Source organism: Lontra canadensis, unplaced genomic scaffold (genome assembly GCF_010015895.1).
Source record: "Lontra canadensis isolate GAN:19392208 unplaced genomic scaffold, GSC_riverotter_1.0 scaffold15, whole genome shotgun sequence".
Classification (NCBI taxonomy): Eukaryota; Metazoa; Chordata; class Mammalia; order Carnivora; family Mustelidae; genus Lontra; species Lontra canadensis.
In genome coordinates, this window is record NW_022631009.1 from 8,912,123 (window position 1) to 8,931,052 (window position 18,930).

Sequence of the window (18,930 nt, forward strand, 5' to 3'; positions counted from 1 at the left end):
CAGTTATAGGTATATGGTGGCTCTGGAATAAGGCATTTTAAACCCTATATCTGCATTATTAAACATATATATTTAACTTTATTAGGCATATATAGTAAAGATATTTATTCAGTCTCTCTCTCTCTCTCTCTCTCTCTCTCTATATATATATATATATTTAATAAATTGCTATATAATAGGATATGTTTGAGAGATTGGGAAAAAAATAGGTAAGTGCCTGGAATTTTTTTTACTAAAATCAAAGATACAATGAGTAGATAAATACAAAATGTATTAGACAATGTATAGGAAATAACCTGGAAGAAGCTTATGGATTAGGAGGAGTTATTTTATAGATAATAGCTAAAGAGGACCTCATGGGTAATTTTACCTATGAAGAAAAAACAGAAGTGAGAATGTAGCAGCTATAGACTCCTAGAGAAAGCATTTTTCCCAGACTAACATAAGAATAAATGTAAAGACCTGGAGGCAAGTGCATGTTTAATATTTCAAGCCAGAGCAAGGAAGCCAATGTGCCAAATAATAGAGATTGAGGAAGAAAGTGGTGGGAAATGAGTTCTGAAAATTAGCACAGACAGATCACATAGGCCATTGTCTGTGCACTGCCTTTACTCTCAGTGAAATGAGGAAGCATTAGAAGATTTGACACAGAGGAAAGGCATAATTTGAGCAATCTTCTAAAACGATTGCTACAGATGCTATTTAAGGAGAGATTGCAAGGAGTCAGGAGCAGAAACAGGAAAGCAACAACACAGCAAAACTACTATTGGCAACAACACAGATGAGAAATTATGGTGGCTTGGATCAAGGTGGTAACTCTGTAGGGGTGAGAAATATTAGGTTCTTGATTTTGGAAGTATTCATAACAGGATTTGCTCAATGAGGTGGATGTGAAAAGTAAAAGAAAAAGATGAAGCAAGAATGACTACCAAGGTTTACAGTGTTCAAGTAGAAAGATAGAGTTTTTATTGACTAAGATGAGGAAGTAGGAAAGGGCAAAGAATTGGCTATTAGGTAAACTTTTAAGTCTGCTCAGGCTATAGAGCAGTCTAAATAAATCTTGGGGTCATTAAGAAGTTCAAGATGACCCTACTCATTTATTTATTGGTTATATGGGTGTTTAATTCATGTCAATTCACTGAATTGTGTATTTTGTTCACTTTTCTGAGTGTGTTTTATATTTAAAAAGAACCACTTTTAAAATGTATTCAAGAGACACCTGGGTGGCTCAGTCAGTTTATCTTCTGCCTTCAGCTCAGGTCATGATCCAAGGGTCCTGGGTTTAAGCCCAGTGTCTGGCTCCCTATTCAGCAGGGAGCCTGCTTCTCCCTCTGCCTCTCTGCCACTCATGCTCTCTCTCATTCTTGATCTTTCTTTGTCTCTCTCAAATAAAAAATAAATCTTAAAAAATGTCCATGTGGGACTATAGACTCTGAAAAACAATCTGAGGGTTTTGAAGGGGTGGGGGATGGGAGGTTGGGGGAGCCCGGTGGTGGGTATTATGGAAGGCACATATGGCATGGAGCACTGGGTGTGGTGCATAGACAATGAATTCTGTTATGCTGAAAAGAAATTAATAAAAAAAATGTATTTGAGTATACGTTGACACACAGTGTTACATTAGTTTCAGTGTATAACATAGTGGTACAATTCCTCTAGTGTAGCTACTATTTGCCACCATACAATACTAATAAAAATATCTTACTATATTCCTTATGCTATGCCTTTTATTCTTGTGATTTATTCATCATGTAAATGGAAGTCTATATCTCCCACTCCCTTTCACCCATTTTTTTTCTTTTTGTTTTAATTTCAATACAATTCGCCAACATATAATAATACATCAATAGTTTTGGATGTAGAGTTCAATAATTCATCAGTTGTGTATAACACCCAGTTCTCATCACATCACTTGCCCTCCTTAATGCCCATCACCCAGTTACCCATCCCCCCACTCACTATCCCTCCAGCAATCCTGTTTGTTTCCTATAGTTAGGAGACTCTCATGATTTTTCTCCCACTGATGACTTCCCATTCAATTTTCCCTCCCTTCCTCTATGATCCTCTGAGCTGTTTCTTATATTCCTCATATGCATGAAAGCATATGATATCTTTCTCTGATTGACTTATTTCACTCAGTATAATATTCACCAGTTCCATCCTTGTTGATATAAATGATAAGTATTCATCCTTTCTGATGGCTGAGTAATAATGCATTATATATATATATTGCATATAACTTCCTTATCTTTTTATCTGTTGATGGATACCTTGGCTCTTTCCACAGTTAGGCTATTGTGGACATTGCTGCTATAAACATTGAGGTTTAGGTGTCCTTTTGTTTCACGACATCTGTATCTTTGAGATAGATATCTAGTAGTGCAGTTGCAGGGTTATAGGATAGCTCTATTTTTAACTTATTGAGGAACCACCATACTGTTTTCCAGATTGGCTGTATCAGCTTGCATTCCCACCTACAGTGTAGGAGGACTCCCCTTTCTCCACATCTTTGCCAACATTTGCCATTTCCTGACTTGTCAGTTTTAGCCATAATGACCAGTGTGAGGTGGTATCTCATTGTGGTTTTGGTTTGTATTTCCCTTATGCCATGATTTTTTCATGTTGTCTGTTGACAATTTGTATGTCTTCTTTGTAGAAACATCTGTTCATGTCTTCTACCCATTTCTTGACTGGATTCTTTGTATTTTGGATGTTAAGTTTGATATGTTCTTTATACATCTTGAATACTAGCCCTTTATCTAATATGTTGTTTACAAATACCTTCTCTCATTCCATAGGTCGCCTTTTAGTTTTGTTGACTGTTTCCTTTGCTGTAAAGGAGCTTTTTATCTTGATGAAGTCTCAATAGTTCATTTTGCTTTTGTTTCCCTTGCCTTTGGAGACATGTTTAGCAAGAAGTTGCGGCAGCCAAGGTCTAAGAGGTTGCTACTTATGTTCTCCTCTAAGATTTTGATGGATTCCTATCCCATGTTTAGGTCTTACATCCATTTTGAGTTTGAGTCTGGTGTAAGGAAATGATCCAGTTTTACTTTTCTACATATGGCTGTTCAATTTTCCCAACACCATTTATTAAAGAGATTTTTCCATTGGATATTCTTTCCTGTTTTGTCAAAGATTAGTTGACCATAGAGTTAAGGGTCCATTTCTGGGTTCTGTAGTCTGTTCCACTGATCTATGTGTATGTTTCTATGCCAATACCATACTGTCTTGGTGATTACAGCTTTGTAATATAGCTTGAAGTCCAGCATTGTGATGCCACTAGCTTTAGTTTTCTTTTTCCTCTTTCCTTTGGCTATTCAGGGTCTTTTCTGGTTCCATACAAATTTTAGGATTATTTATTCCAGTTCTGTGAAAAATGTTGATGGTATTTCAATAGGGATTGCATTGAATGTGTAGATTGTTCTAAGTAGCATAGACATTTTAACAATAATTATTTTTCCAATCCATGAACATGGAACATTTTTCCATTTCTTTGTGTTTTCCTCAATTTCTTTCCTAAGTGTTCTGTAGATTTTAGAGTACAGAGCCTTTATCTCTTTGATTAAGTTTATTCCTAGATATATTATGATTTTTGGCGCAATTGGAAATGGTATTGATTCCTTAATTTCTCTTTCTTCTGTCTCATTGTTAGTGTATAGAAATGCCACTGATTTCCATTGATTGATGCTATCAGTTCCACTGATTTTTATATCCTGCCACATTGCTGAATTCCTGTATGAGTTCTAGCAATTTTGAGGTGGGTTTTCCACATAAAATATCATGACATTGGCAAAGAGTGAGTGTTTGATTTCTTCTTTACTGATTTGAATGCCTTTCATTTCTTTTTGTTACCTGATTGCTGAGGCTAGGATTTCTAGTACTATACTGAACAAGAGTGGTAAGAGTGGTCATCCCTATCATGTTCCTGACCTTGAGGGAAAAGAGCTCAGTTTTTGCCACTGGAAATGATATTTGCTATGTTTGTCTCTTTCTTTCTTTTTTTTTTTTTTTTTTTTTTTGTATATGGCTTTTGTGACATTGAGGTGTATTACCTCTATTCCCAAACTCTGGAGAGTTTTAATCAAGAAAGGATGCTGTATTGTGTCAAATGCTTTTTTTGCTCACTTGAGAGAATCGTATGATTCTTGTCCTTTTATTAATGTGCTGTATCATGGTGATTGATTTGCAAATGTCACCATCCTTGCAGCCCAGGAATAAATCCCACTTGGTTGTAGTGAATAATTCTTTTAATGTTTTGCTGGATCCTATTGGTTAGGATCATGGTGAGAATTTTGACATCCATGTTCATCAGGGATATTGGTCTGTAATTCTTTTTTTTTTTTCATGGAGTATTCGGTTTTGGGATTAAGGTAATGTTGGCTTCATAGAATGAGTTTGGAAGTTTTCCTTCCATTTCTATTTTTTGGAAAAGTTTAAGAAGAATAGGTATTAGTTCTTCATTAAATGTTTGGTAGAATTCCCCTGGGAAGCCATCTGACCCTGGTCTCTTTGTAGGGAGATTTTTGATGATGATTTCAATTTCCTTGCTAGTTATGAGTCTGCTCAGGCTTCTATTTCTTCCTGTTTCAGCTTTGGTAGTTTAAGTTTCTAGGAACTTACACATTTCTTCCAGACTGCCTAATTTATTGGCATATAGTTACTCAAAATATATTCTTAAAATCGATTGCATTTCCTTCATTTTGGTCATGATATTTCCTCTTTTCACTCATGATTTTATTAATTTGGGTCCTTTCTCTTTTCTTGTTGATAAGTCTGGCTAGGAATTTATCAACTTTGTAAATTCTTTCAAAGAAACAGCTTTTAGTTTCTTTGATCTGTTCTAATTATTCTTTTGGTTTCTGTTTCATTCATTTTGACTGTGATCTTTATTATTTGTCTTCTCTTGCTTGGTTTAGGGTTTATTTGCTGTTCTTTTTCCAGCTCCTTTAGGTATAAGGTTAGCTTGTGTATTTGAGACTTTCCTAATTTTTAGAGAAGGGCTCATATTGCAATGTATTTCCCTCTTAGGATCATGTTTGCAGCATCCCAAAAGTTTTGAGCAGTTGTATCTTCATTTTCATTTGTTTCCATTAGTTTTTTGTTTTTTTTAAATCCTCCTTTAATTTCCTGGTTGACCCATTCATTTCTTAGTTGGACGCTCTTAAACCATCATTCATTTGAGTTCCTTCCAAATTTCCTCTAGTAATTGAGTTCCAGTTTCAAAGCATTATGGTCTGAAAATATGCAGGGAATGATCCTAGTCTTTTGATATTGGTTGAGACCTGATTTGTGACCCAGTAGCTGATCCATTGTGGAGAATGTTCCATGTGTACTTGAGAAGAATGTGCATTCTGTTGCTTTAGGATGGAATGCTCTGTATATATCTGTGAAGTCCATCTGGTCCAGTGTGTCATTCAAAGCCCTTGTTTCCTTATTGATCATTTGCTTAGATGATCTATCCATTGCTGTGAGTGGGGTGTTAAAGCCCCCTAATATTATTGTATTATTATCAATGTGTTTCTTTAATATTGTAATTAATCAGTTTATATAATTTGCCACAACCAATTTAGGAGCATAACCATTTATAACTGTTTGATATTCTTTTTGCATAGACCCTTCAAGTATGATATAGTGCCCCTCTTCATCCCTTACTACAGTCTTTTGTTTAAAATGTAATTTGTCTGATACAAGGATTGCCACACCAGCCTTCTTTTGATGTCCATTAGCATGATAAATAGTTCTCCATCCTCTCACTTTCAATCTGGAGGTGCCTTTGGGTCTAAAATGAGTCTCTTGGAGACAGCATGTGGATGGTCCTTGCTTTTTTATCCAGTCTGATACCCTGTGTCTTTTGATTGGAGGATTTAGCCCATTTACACTCAGAGTAACTGTTGAAAGGTATAAATTCAGTGCCATTGTATGATCTGTAACATGCCTGTTTCTGTAGATTGTTTCTTTCTGGTCTATGTGACTTTTGGGCTATTCCTTCACTTATAGGATGGCAAGATTTCCTTTAATAGTTCTTGCATGGCTGGCTAAGTGATCACAAATTCTTTTAGTTTCTTTTTGTCCTGGAAGCTCTTTATCTCTCCTTCCATTCTGAATGATGGACTTGTTGGATAGAGTATTCTTGGTTGTATACTTTTATCATTTGGTACCCTGAATATTTCATACCAGCCCTTTCTGGCCTGGGAGGTCTCTTTGGATATGTCTTCTGCCAGTCTAATGTTCCTACCCTTGCAAATTAAGGACCTCTTGTCTTAAGCTGCTTTCAGAATTTTCTCTTATCTCTGAAATATGCAAACTTCACTATTATGTGTCAGGGTGTTGATCTATTTTTATTGATTTTTGAGGGGGTTTCTCTGTAACTCCTGAACTTGAATCTCTGTTTCCTTTCCCGTGTTAGAGAAGTTTTCAGTTATGATTTGTTCAAATATACCTAATGCTTCTCTTTCTTCTTCCTCTGGGAACAAAGTAGTTCTAAAATTGTTTCACTTTATGGTGTTGCTGATTTCTCAAAACCGCCCCTCATGGCCCATTAATTGTTTTTCTCTCTTTTGCTCAGCATCCTTCCTTTCCATCATTTTGTCTACTATGTCATTGGCTCTCACTTCTGCCTCATTTACACTAGCTATTAGAGCATCCATTTTAGACTACATCTCAGTTAAAGGGTTTTTAATTTCAACCTGATTAGATTTAATTTCTGTGCCAAGAGACTCTCTAGTGTCTTTTATGCTGTTTTTTCAAGCCCACCTAGGAACTTTGTAATTATTATTCTGAGTTCAATTTCTGGCATTTTCCTTATATCCATATCAGTTAGATCTATGGCAGAGAGAATTACCACTAGTTCTTTTTTTTTTTTTTTCGTTATGAATTTCTCCTTCTAGTCATTCTGTCCAGAGAAGAACAGATGAACAAGAGAACAAAATGACAAATAGCAACCATAACCCATATACGACAGTGCAAGTAAGCCAAAAATGAAGAATATATCTGTAAAATGTAAATGTAAAAATGGAAGTTTAAAAAAGACTTAAAAATATAGATTTGATAAAATGAGAAACTAGTTGAAAAGGAGGAAAAAAAAGGAAAAAAAAAAAGAGATTTTAAACTGAAGGGCTACAGACTCATGAGAGAAGAAAAACCTCAAATTCTATATACTGTTTTCCCCTATTGCAGAATTTTTTTCAGTTCTGAGTGATCCATAAACTTGGTATGTGGCTGATGTTCCTGCTAATCTTCTGGGGGAGGAGCCTGTTGCATGGATTCTCAGGTGTCTTTGTTGCGCAGAGTTGCATGGCCCTTGGCCAGGGAGCTAAGCTCAGTGTAACCTGAGCTTAGGGTTGCTAAGCTTGCTAAGCTTGGGTTGCTCTATGTGGCATTTGTTCCTTATGGGCTTTTCATACCACTTTAGAGGATGGAAAATAAATGTAAATAAATAACACCAAAATGGCAGTGCCCAGATCTCCAGTCCTGGACCTAATGATCTTGGCTCCCACTCTTCAGTGCTCAGTCAAGCACCTTTGTGTAGTCACAGTCTGCAGACTCCTGCAATGCACACCCACACCAATCCTCCCACGGGATGGAGGGGGTATTTCACGGCAGCCTACTGTTTTTTTGGCCCCTGCTCCATGAACAGTTGTCTGATGGTAGGGGAACATGCACCACTCCTCCCTGGGAGAAGGATGAGGGTCATGCAGGGGTTTTGCTGCTTGTTAGGCCCCTGCTTGGAGAGGGGTCCCTGGATAGAGCTGCTGTTCATGGTTTGTGGCAACACCAAGCTGAGAGCCCACTACTGGCCTCACTGATTGCAGAGGCTTCCCTGCTCCGATTCCTGGGAACTCTGGCACACTCAGGTCCCCATGTTCTTTCTGTGACCCCATGGATCCTGAGACCACACTGTCCCATCTAGGGTTCTGCTCTTTGCCACATGAGCACCTTTCAGGCGGGGATGTCCCTCACAGGAGCAGATCTCCAAAAGTTCCAATTTTGTGCTTCACTGTTGTATCACATTCCAGTAGCCAACTTTTTTTTTTTAAGATTTTTATTTATTTGACAGACAGAGATCACAAGTAGGCAGAGAGGCAGGCACAGAGAGAGGAGGAGGAAGGCTCCCCGCTGAGCAGAGACCCTGATGTGGGGCTGGATCCCAGGACCCTGAGATCATGACCTGAGCCAAAGGCAGGGGCCTTAACCCACTGAGCCACCCAGGTGCCCTCCAGTAGCCAGCTTTTGAAGGCTCTCTCCCCTTGCAGTTTATCGTCCCATATATCCTCTCAAATTCACTTCTCTACACCTCCTACCTTGCAAAAAGAGGTCAGTTTTCTATTTTTAGACTTGCAGAAATTATTTTCTTGGATTTACAGGTGTTGAATTTACAGGTGTTCAGAATGATATGATAGGTATCTAGCTGAATTTCAGCGACCAGATGAAACGAGAGCCCCTACTCTTCTGCCATCTTCCCTTCTTCTCTCCCCTTCATCCATTTTCTCCTTGTCCCCTTCACACACCTGCTCTCTGGCATCCATCAGTTCTTTGTATTTATAGGTCTCATTCTGTTGTTTGTTTATTCATTTTTTTTAATAGTCCACATATGAGTGAAATCATGGTATTTGTCTTTCCCTACCTGACTTATTTCATTTAGTGTAATACCTTCTGGGTCTATCCATGTTGTTGCAAATGGCACAGTCTCATCTTTTTATGGCTGTGTAATATTCATTTGTATTTATACCATATTTGTCCTATCTGCTTGTTTACAGATGTGCATTCAGTTTGCCTCCATATCTTGGATACTATAAATTATGTTGCATATATCTTTTTGAGTTAGTGTTTTTGTTTTCTTTGGGTAAATACTCAGTGAAGTCACTGGATCATATGGTAATTCTATTTTTAATTTCTTGAAGAAACTCCATACTATTTTCCACTGTGACTGTGCCAGTTCATATTCCCATCTTTTTAAAAGGAAACAGTGAGAGCGGAAAAAAAAAAGAAAGAAAGAAAGAAAGAAAGAAAGAAAGAAAGAAAGAAAATGCCTTTATTTATTACTTTATTTTTTGTGTGTGAGTTGCTATTCAAGGATTTTAAGAAATGCATGGTAGCTTTTTTTTGTTTATTTGTTTGTTTTGTTTTGTTTTTAATTTCAGCAAACATCCATTACCCTTAGAAATTAGGATTTTAAAAAATGATCATTATTAACTTCACTTTCAGTGGAAAGGGAAGCAAAATTGCAGTAGGTTAAGTAATAAATGATGGTTGAATTTTTTATAGAAGACAGTCAACATAATTTTGCAGCTCTAAATAATTATCAATTGATTGATTTGCAAATACTGATCCAAATAAATACACAAAAAAATACCTGCTGGAAAAGTAATGCAGTGAAAGTAAATGCTGAGACTTAAGTCAAGAAGATGACTTTTGCTTCATATTTACTAACATCTTAGGATTAGAGATTTAATCATTTTCTTAAGGTTGACTCTACAACTGATAACAAGACAATTAAATTTGATGATACCTTTCTCTAGTGCCTACCAACATTTGCATGTTATTGACTTACAACAGATTCATATATATATGACTTATAATATATATTTATAAAAGTTTTATTTTCATATTTTGTTTTTCCAGGAAAAAGATACTTTTTGCCATTATGAAACTTTCTGACCTATTAGATGTTACCAGTAGAAATGGAGACTAATTTTTCTGTTATATTTTTCTAATCCTGTTTTTTTTTTTTAAACTCTGTTTGATTTTAGCCTTGGATCAACTGTGCAATTCTCTTGTGATGAAGATTATGTCCTACAAGGTGCTAAGAGTATCACCTGTCAACGGATAGCTGAAGTCTTTGCTGCTTGGAGTGATCACAGGCCTGTATGTAAAGGTAAAGAAAAATCTTTAAAATCAAAATGCTCTCTTAACAACATTTTAATAGTGTGAACTTTGTTCCATGAGCGTAAGTTTCAATTAAATCTTTGAGCTGTAATGCAGTCTTTAAGGAAATACTTAACCTATGTACTTAGCAATATTTGTTGAAGATATCGGATGTGAAATGCTATGTTAGGTTTCCAAGGAGTTCCCAACGTAATAATTATATAAATATGCAAAACAATGTATTGGTGACTCTCTGGCTTCCCATATTACCGGTAACTGCAGATAAGATTTGTTTTTATCACCTTTCTACAAATTAAGCATTTCCATATAAATTAAATAAAGCCCCTGTTTTCTAAATTTTATTAAGCAATGTTTGAAAATGCCTCATCTAGATTTACTGGCACTCTTAATTGCCTTTTTTTTGTTGTTATTTTTTGTAAGATTTTATTTATTTGAGAGAGAGAGAGAGAGAGCACAAGCAAGGTGAAGGGCAGAGAGAGAAGCAGACTCTCTCCTGATAAGGGTGTTCTCAAGGGACTAGAGAAAGGGTAGATTTGAGAGCTACTCTAAAGGGATGAAGAGAAAGTATCTGACTACTGTCTGGATATGGAAAAAGAAAGTGACAACAAAGAATCAAAGATGATACCCAAAGATGAGTCCATGAGATCAGAGAGATCTTATGCTGTTAATAAGTATGAAGAAACTGAAAAACGGAGTTGTATGGAAGATTATCCAGCTACTACAACATTGTCATCATTAGTAATACTTTTAGACACTTCCTCTAGGGAAATCATTGGGCACTAACCACTGCATATACTGTCTTATTCAATCCTGAATACAAACTGATTGAGACACAATTATCTCCATTTTAGAAATGAAAAAGTAAGACATAAAGAAAAATAACACTTTCCCAAGTTCAAATACTTGGAAAATGACAAAGTCCTTAAGACTTCATAGAATGGGGAGAAAAGCCAGATTTCAGAACATCAATGAGAGAATAGAAAATGATAAAATGGAAGCAACAGGTATCTTCCACTCGTTTGGCAATGGCACAACCAGAGTAAGAAGAAGAGAGAAGCTAGATGTTTTTCAGCTTTCAATAAAACTTTTCTGTTGCAGGTAGATGTGTACTCATGACCTATCTAATTTTCAAAGGCTTTGACAATGACATATGGTGAAATAACATTAAAAAGAAATAGTGAAATGGGGATAATAAAATAAGGCAAAATAGTTCCATGTTCTTAAACAAAAGTTTATATATAAGTTAGTAGACAACTTTTAAGAATGTTAGACTTAAATATGACAACTGCTGAACAAACAGGGAAACCTGTTTTTATACAAAAACTGTTGTCTATGAAATACATGTATAACAATGACACAGAAAAAAACAAAATTTTTCCTGGCTTCGAGTTCTGAAATGCCTTGCATTCTTTTTTTATAAAGTAGACACTGAATGATAGTTATTGTGGGAGTAATTTTCATCAATGTTCAGGCAATGAATAGGACAGTAAACTGTATCAGGTTGATTTTTTATGGTGTCCTCCACTCAAGATAAATTATAGTTATGAAGGACAACATAATGAAAATCATGGTTTCAAATGGTGTGATCCAAGTATCCTGCTTCAATTTTTCATAAATTAGATGTGTGCACTTTTTGATGGCAAAAAGAATGGAAAAAATAGTAGAGTCAAGAAAAAAAGATTAATGTTAATGAAGAAACAAAACCTCACACAAGAAGAAAAGTTAGAGTCAGATTATGGAATTTAAGGTCTACATAAAGTAAGATTGAGACTATAAACCATTTTTTCATTCAAGACTCTCATTTCAATAAAAAGAATGAATCATATTTATTATGACTGTAAATTGTTCAAAGAGAGAAATAATGTTACCTTATTTTGTTATGTTTTATAAACCCTATAGCAGAAAGAGCAGCTCTCTACTGGCTTCAATCTCAAGAAATATTCATTGAAATTAATGTATAATTATTTTTCTTTGATTCCAAGATGTATGATGATATATATCAACATCAGTGGATAGGCACAAAATGTGCATATTCAAGATTCATATCTTGATGTTATTTCATCTAAATTTTACATCTTTTCGGCAGACACCAATCATTTATACATAGCTTTATTCATTCCTTGCATGCAGGCATATGTGTGTATGGTTTATAAAGTACATTTGGCTATTAGAAATTACTGGCTCTGGTGCTGGAAACAGTAATGGAAGGAACATGCTGAAATAGTAATTGAAGTTTTAAAATGACTATCTACAGTGAGTCTGAACAAAGAATAGTTTTCATGTCTCATGGGCACTTGGACAGAATAAATATGCTTTTTCCCAGACAGCAGCATACATAGCAGTATCAGTGCACTGCACCTTTGAGAGGTTATTAATATAGCTGCTGTCTATGTATTGCTTGGTTGAGCCATCAAGAAATGGTGATTTTAAAGGGACTGAAAGTTCACACAAATAACAAATTATGAATTAAAAGAGAAAGAACAATTTAGAAATTAATATTAATGGATTTTACACAAACCCAGACAACAATTTTTATTTCCTAAATGGGATATGTATATGAGATATTTGCCAGTATACAGTTATGGATATAATTATTCTTTTGTTGGAAACGCAGTAGATATCCAAAAGCTGGTGTTTATGCAAATAAGCAGGCTTATGCACTTGAACAATATGTAGAAAGTTTATTTTTAGATATTTGTGATGTTTGAAGAAACATCATTCATTGGAGAATTGATAATTTGTTGACTAGGAAGTATTTAAGAGAGTTAATATTTATAGATTAGACAAAATTTTTGACTAATTTTCAATCAGTATTAGTTTTGATGGTCCAACTAACCAGTTTTTACCTGTCAAGACACAAGGGCATGAACCACTCATAAGAGTAATGTAAGAGGTGATTAAGAGAGGATTAGAAAAGAAAAGAAAGATGAACGTACTGGAAACAGGTAAGAGTCACCTTGAATTCCATCATTCAATTAATTATTTAATTATTTGTTATGCAGTTATTAATATATTTACCTATTTTGGATTCCACAAACATTAGTGAACATCGGTAGGCATGCCAAATTAATACTATGAGGGCCACACAGCATGTATGGTTTTAATTATTTTGTATTATTTATAAGGCATAAACACAAAAGTAGGTAATATAGAGTAGACTATTTTGTTTACAAGAGAGGTGTAATTCTCTGCAAAATTCAGATAAGAAATACTATTTCCATGTTTGGAGATTGTCACACCTTGAGATGGCAGAGCAGAACTCGGGAATTGTTTTAGATTTCAACATAGGAATTTAGAAAGCATTCCAAATATAGAGGGTATGTCACATGTGAAATCACAAAGTGAATTGACATGTTCTGGGGAACTAGGTGGGGGAAGATGGGCATTCCAGTTTAGTTAGGTCTATATATGAAAGAATATAAAGTGAGGTAAGTTAGGAAGGGTTATTTTATATATCTCCTCCCTTAAGATTTTTTTGGAAGCACTCCAAAACTTTCATTCCTGTCATCACCATTCTATAGTATATACACTACAACTGACTCATATGTTTTTGTTTGAACTATAATTTATCATTTGTATTGCTGGCAGACTAATCCTATCAAAATCTCAATTTTGATATGTCCCAATAATATTCAAAGACCCTGTTTTATTTCTCAACTTCATACTGTGAGCCAGTAAAATGAGACAATCAAGAATGTGAACTCGGGTATCAGAGTACACCAGTTCAAATATTTGATCTTCTACTTAAGTAATAAACTCTCTTCATAATTATCAGATACCTTATCTGTAAAAGAGAGTTCCAGTACATTAGGACCTACTCCGTAGGGAGTTAAGAATTTGTATGAGGATGCAATGAGGTAATATGTATAAAAGCACCAAGAATATGGGCTGAAGCACAAACATGTAATGGATTGAAGTGATAATGGTTGGGGTGCCACACTCATAGTTAACTCATTAATTCCCATAATTGCCCATAATCTGTCTCCATCCAGTTAGTTCTCTAATTCTCACCAGAAGTTTATCCCAGGATCTCAATACCAAACCAAACCACTCTCTTAATTTTCATATATGTGTGATTTGTCCTGAATGAAAACATACCTATTGACCATATTCTGCCCACCCACCTTTCAAAGTCTTACTCACCTTTCACCTCCTCAAAACTTCTCTCCTATTTCCATTATCCTTTATCCCTTACTTCTTTACCCCTACTTCACATTTACTATCTTTACCATACAATTTAGCATTTAATTCTATTCTCTTTGGCAGTGATACCTCAACATTTTATGCACAATAGACTTGCTCCCTCAACCAAAACCACCTTAGAAAGAACAGAATAATCAACACTCTTATTGTGCTTGAATTTTCAATGATCTCTTTTGAATATTGCCAAGAAGACAACACTAACCAATAAGGTTTATCTATCTATTACCTTTGATTTTAAATGGAAAGATCATAATGAGGTTCAATTCCTTTCTTCATATACAGAAGGAAACGTTGGTATCACAGTTTATTCAACAGATAATTGCTCTGGCCAAAGCTAAGGGCCATGACCCTCATTAATGAATATTTATTAAGGGCTTTTGGGATCTTAAAGTTTTCAAAATTCTCTCACATATGTGTTAGGTTCCTACTCATATTTAACTCTTTTTCACAGGGTTGAGTCCAGTGACCGTTATCGCTATATTTTAGTGTGTATGATAGTTGTTAAATAGACTTTTTGAACAAATATTATGGGGAAATTAGTTAATTATAACAAACAGTTTAAAAAGATAGTAATGTGCTGATTGTAACCACAAAATTTGCCTGGTGGAAGACTTCCTGTTATGCAAAAGCAATTAGAAAATTTTGCCCAAGAGCAAACCAGAACCTGCTGAAATTTATCAACCAGAAACACATATAGCAGGTGTTTGTCTGTAGCTGTTATTGATGCCTTCTTAGTTTCGTGGAATAAGGTTACAGATGAGATGATGCATAATAAGGGTGATATTAGCCATTAATAGAGTGACATATGGTGAAGAAGATAGACAGATGGTTTAGATATGGATATTTATCATACACTCATGTTTCTTGATGGTCTTTTTTCCCCAAAAATAATAGTTTGAAATTTATTATATAATTTTAATAAGCAAATTCATTTTACTGAGCTCTGACAATGACTATATTTTAATGACAAGATGTCATTTACATGTTGTGTGAGGCAGATGATAGTGATGCATTTATGTATATCATTTAAAATTCAAAACCACCTGAACAATTAGAAATTTTGCATTTCAATAATGACCTTCCGACAATTGCTCAGAAATACATTCTTCACATCTTGCCTACCTCACAAATTTATTAGGAAGATATGCAAATAGTTAGCAAATAAATGATTCTGTTTTGTTATATAGTAGGGAGGAGGGAGAGCTCTCCATTGGCACCCTCCCATTTCCTGGGTATATGACCTTGCTTATGTTGCTTAACATTTCCTGGGCTTCTGTGTGCTTTTTTGGTGATTACTATGGACTTCTTCCAGTTATAAATTCTAAATATTCTTAAATACAATTACTGCTTTTCTAGACTTTAGGACATGTTGAGGTAATTCTTATTAAATGTTTGTCTTGGTCTGGCTGGTATAACAAAAATACCATAAGCTGAATGGCTTAAAACAACAAACATTTATTTCACTGTGACCTCTTTCTGTTAAATAAATAAATAAAATCTTAAAAAAAAAATACGTAAGTATTGCTTTTACTTAGGGTGAAAACTGCAGTTATCAGTCATCAATTTTTTTCAGAGTAGTTTAGAACCTGTGGATCTTTTATACCTCATTTTCTATTAAAGATATAATTTTATATTAAGTTAATGGATTATTTATGTTCATACATTTCCAACTATTAAGTGTAATTCTATGAAATGTTCATTTTATTTTTTAAAATATTTTATTTATTTATTTGACACAGAGAGAGAGATCACAAGTAGGCAGAGAGGCAGGAGAGAGAGAGACAGGGGAAGCAGGCTCCCTGCTGAGCAGAGAGCCCTATATGGGGCTCCATCCCAGGACCCTGAGATCATGTCCTGAACCTGAAGCAGAAGCTTAACCCACTGAGCCATCCAGGCGCCCCACATATGTTCATTTTAAATAATGTATCCTTAGAAAAATAAAGTTGATTATGATGTGATTCTTGATCCTGCTATATTTTAAGGACTATAGTTTTGAGAGTTTTTAAATGGAAAATAAAGATATTAATTATTAAAATTAATCAATAGCAATTATAGGTGAGTTGGGAGAGAAAATAAATAGGAAGCAATTCTTTTAGTTTTGGCCCACATAGTTCTAAAGCCTTGAGGGTTTTAAATTTAGTGGGACTAAAGGGGCTGTGCAATGAATAAAGCACAAATGACAAAGGAAATAATAACCTAATAAACAATGGGCATTTTAGCTGAACAACTAGGGAAAAACCTGAATGTGTTATCTTTATGCAAGGATGAACAAATTGAAAACTAGTAAAATTAGCACAAGAAATTAAAAATTTGCAGGAGAACCTACTTATTTGAAAGGGAATTTTGAAGTATTGTCATCACAAAACGCCTTTTTTTTTTTTTTTTGGTTCTTTGTTTTTACAGTAAATCTGTAAGATTCCTCAAAATCCCCCTGTAATGCAGAAAGCCTTATTTTCTATGTTTGCCGACAGGATGTGCTATTATCACAATATGATGATCTATATGACTTGCTTCCATTTCCACTAATTCTGTTCACATAAAAAGATGGGAGAAGTAAAGATGGAGTGAGGGACTCCCTTACTAAGCTCCTTCATAACACAAACTCACTTTTCATCTTAAACTAGCAGGATAGCTACTTTTAGGTAGGAGAGTCTATAGATAAAATGATCATAGCATGGTCACTAGAATGTCTGATACTTTTTATATGAACTCAAAATAGAGAATTGTACAATGTGACATAAAAAAACATGCAGACCTAGGAAAGACACAGACACCAATAGGAAACAAGAGGCCTAGGTAAAACATATAGAGACAAGATTGATGAAAATTGGTTTTTTTTTTTTTTAAGATTTTATTTATTTATTTGACAGAGAGAGATCATAAGTAGGCAGAGGCAGGCAGAGAGAGAGAGAGGGAAGCAGGTTCCCTGCTGAGCAGAGAGCCCAATGCAGGACTCGAACCCAGGACCCTGAGATCATGACCTGAGCCGAAGGCAGTGGCTTAACCCACTGAGCCACCCAGGTGCCCCAAGGCGGAAATTGTTAATATTTAAGTTGAGTTTATTTGAAATGTAAGGAATTATGAATTTTACCCTTAATATGAACACACAGAATTTATCACACTTTGGCAGGCCTCTCCTTGTATTAAGGTGTAAGCTATGTTTTTCTGTTTAGCTAGTCTGATGGTAATTTTTGTGGATCTAGGTTTAGAGCAACAGCAACCCCACCCTAACAACTGGCCTTGCCTGGCATGTGGCAGACACCCTCACAGATACTTGACTGAATGAATGTTTTGTTTCTCACTAAGCTAGACACGATGTAAGAAGCACAGACTAGAATTGAACAAATCACGCCCTTGAGGAATTTATAGTCTCTTTGAAAACAGTACATTCAAAATGAAACAACCAGATAACATCCCTAAGGCCACAGAGGCACAGTTGCATAGACAGTGTTTATGTCATAAAGACAATTCAAAATAAAGGAAGGACAGAAGACAGAAATGAGAATGTTAACCTTTGGGAGATAAATTCAATAGACTATGAATATATCACTTAGTTTCTCTTCAAGTTGAATGTTACTGTATATTTATTTTGGAAATCATTCATTTTTTAAAACAACATTGATATTTGAGTGCTAAATATTTACTAGATAAAAGGAAAAAAAAAGATGAGTCAGAAATTATCTTTCTCTAAAGATAAGTGCTCTACTTTAGTGGGAAAAACACAACAGAAATGTGTGTATTACCAGACATCACAGTGACAGACACTGCAGGTGAGTAGACACAGAACTTTACATTCAATGAGGATAAGTAACCACTCTGCTTAGAAAAGTCTAGAAAATTTGATTTTAAAAGTGAGTAGAGACTTAAGAAGGAAAGGCAGACACACCTATAAGTTGATATATGGAATGATATACAAGACAGAAAAAGTCACATAAAATTGCAGGGTCATGAAAGAGACCTATCTTAGAAAGATAGCCAAACACTGATGAATGAAATACGGAGGAGCATAAACTTATTGAAGGTGGGGAAAAAAGGAGATATGTTGGTTAAACCGATGGATCTTACTTTGAAGGATCATATATGCCAATGACAAGGTAAGTACTGGGTTTTCGATGCATAAAGAAGGAGAGGTTTTTTGCTTTTAAATTTCTTTAAAAAAAGGATTACTTATTAATTTAATGCATTGAACAAGTATTTATTCATTGATAATTATATGTCAGTCAGACACTGAGGTAAGTCATAAGGGTAAAAAGATAATTAAGACAATCTCTACTTGCAATGAACTTACTCTCAATGGTGCGGGGGGGGGGCAAGAGAAGATCCCATAGTTAATATAAAATTGCAATAATTGATCATAAACTCCATGCTAAAGTTATATAAAAGGTGTTATGGGGTCAATGAAGAAGACTTCCAACAAGAGGAAGAAGCTGAGCTGAACCTTGAAAGCGCAGTAGATAAGGCTAAAGAAACAGTGGTGGTTGTGAAGTGTACATCAGATAGAGGGAACCACATGGGAAAATGCATAAAATATCAGGGTGCACTGTGTTATAGAAAATAGAATGAGAGTGGGGAGAGGTGACCCTGAAGATAGGGTGTCCAGTTTGACTTTCGATTAAGTTTGACTTTCGATTAAGAGAAATGCAGAGAAGGTGATAGTGGAGAAGTAGATTAGAGCAGGTACCAATATATAAGGGATAAGAGGAGAAAGTAGAGCTTGTGGAAGAGACTAAAAAAGAAGTAGCTAGAAGCAGAGATGGATAACAGGAGAGAATGGTGTTGTAACAAAACAGTGGGGAGAGACGTTATAAATAAAGTGTGGTCAACACTGTTAAATGCTGCACA

At 35.2% G+C, this 18,930-nt stretch overlaps 1 protein-coding gene across 2 annotated transcripts in view; it reads left to right on the forward strand.

Moving 5' to 3' along the window:
- CSMD3 (CUB and Sushi multiple domains 3) overlaps positions 1 to 18,930 on the forward strand; it is a 1,221,727-nt gene that overhangs the window by 549,416 nt on the left and 653,381 nt on the right. For both annotated transcript variants that reach the window (XM_032858445.1, XM_032858446.1), the window contains one exon: positions 9,750 to 9,874. In XM_032858445.1, coding sequence (XP_032714336.1) covers positions 9,750 to 9,874 — 125 coding nt within the window. The remainder of the gene's footprint in view (positions 1 to 9,749; positions 9,875 to 18,930) is intronic.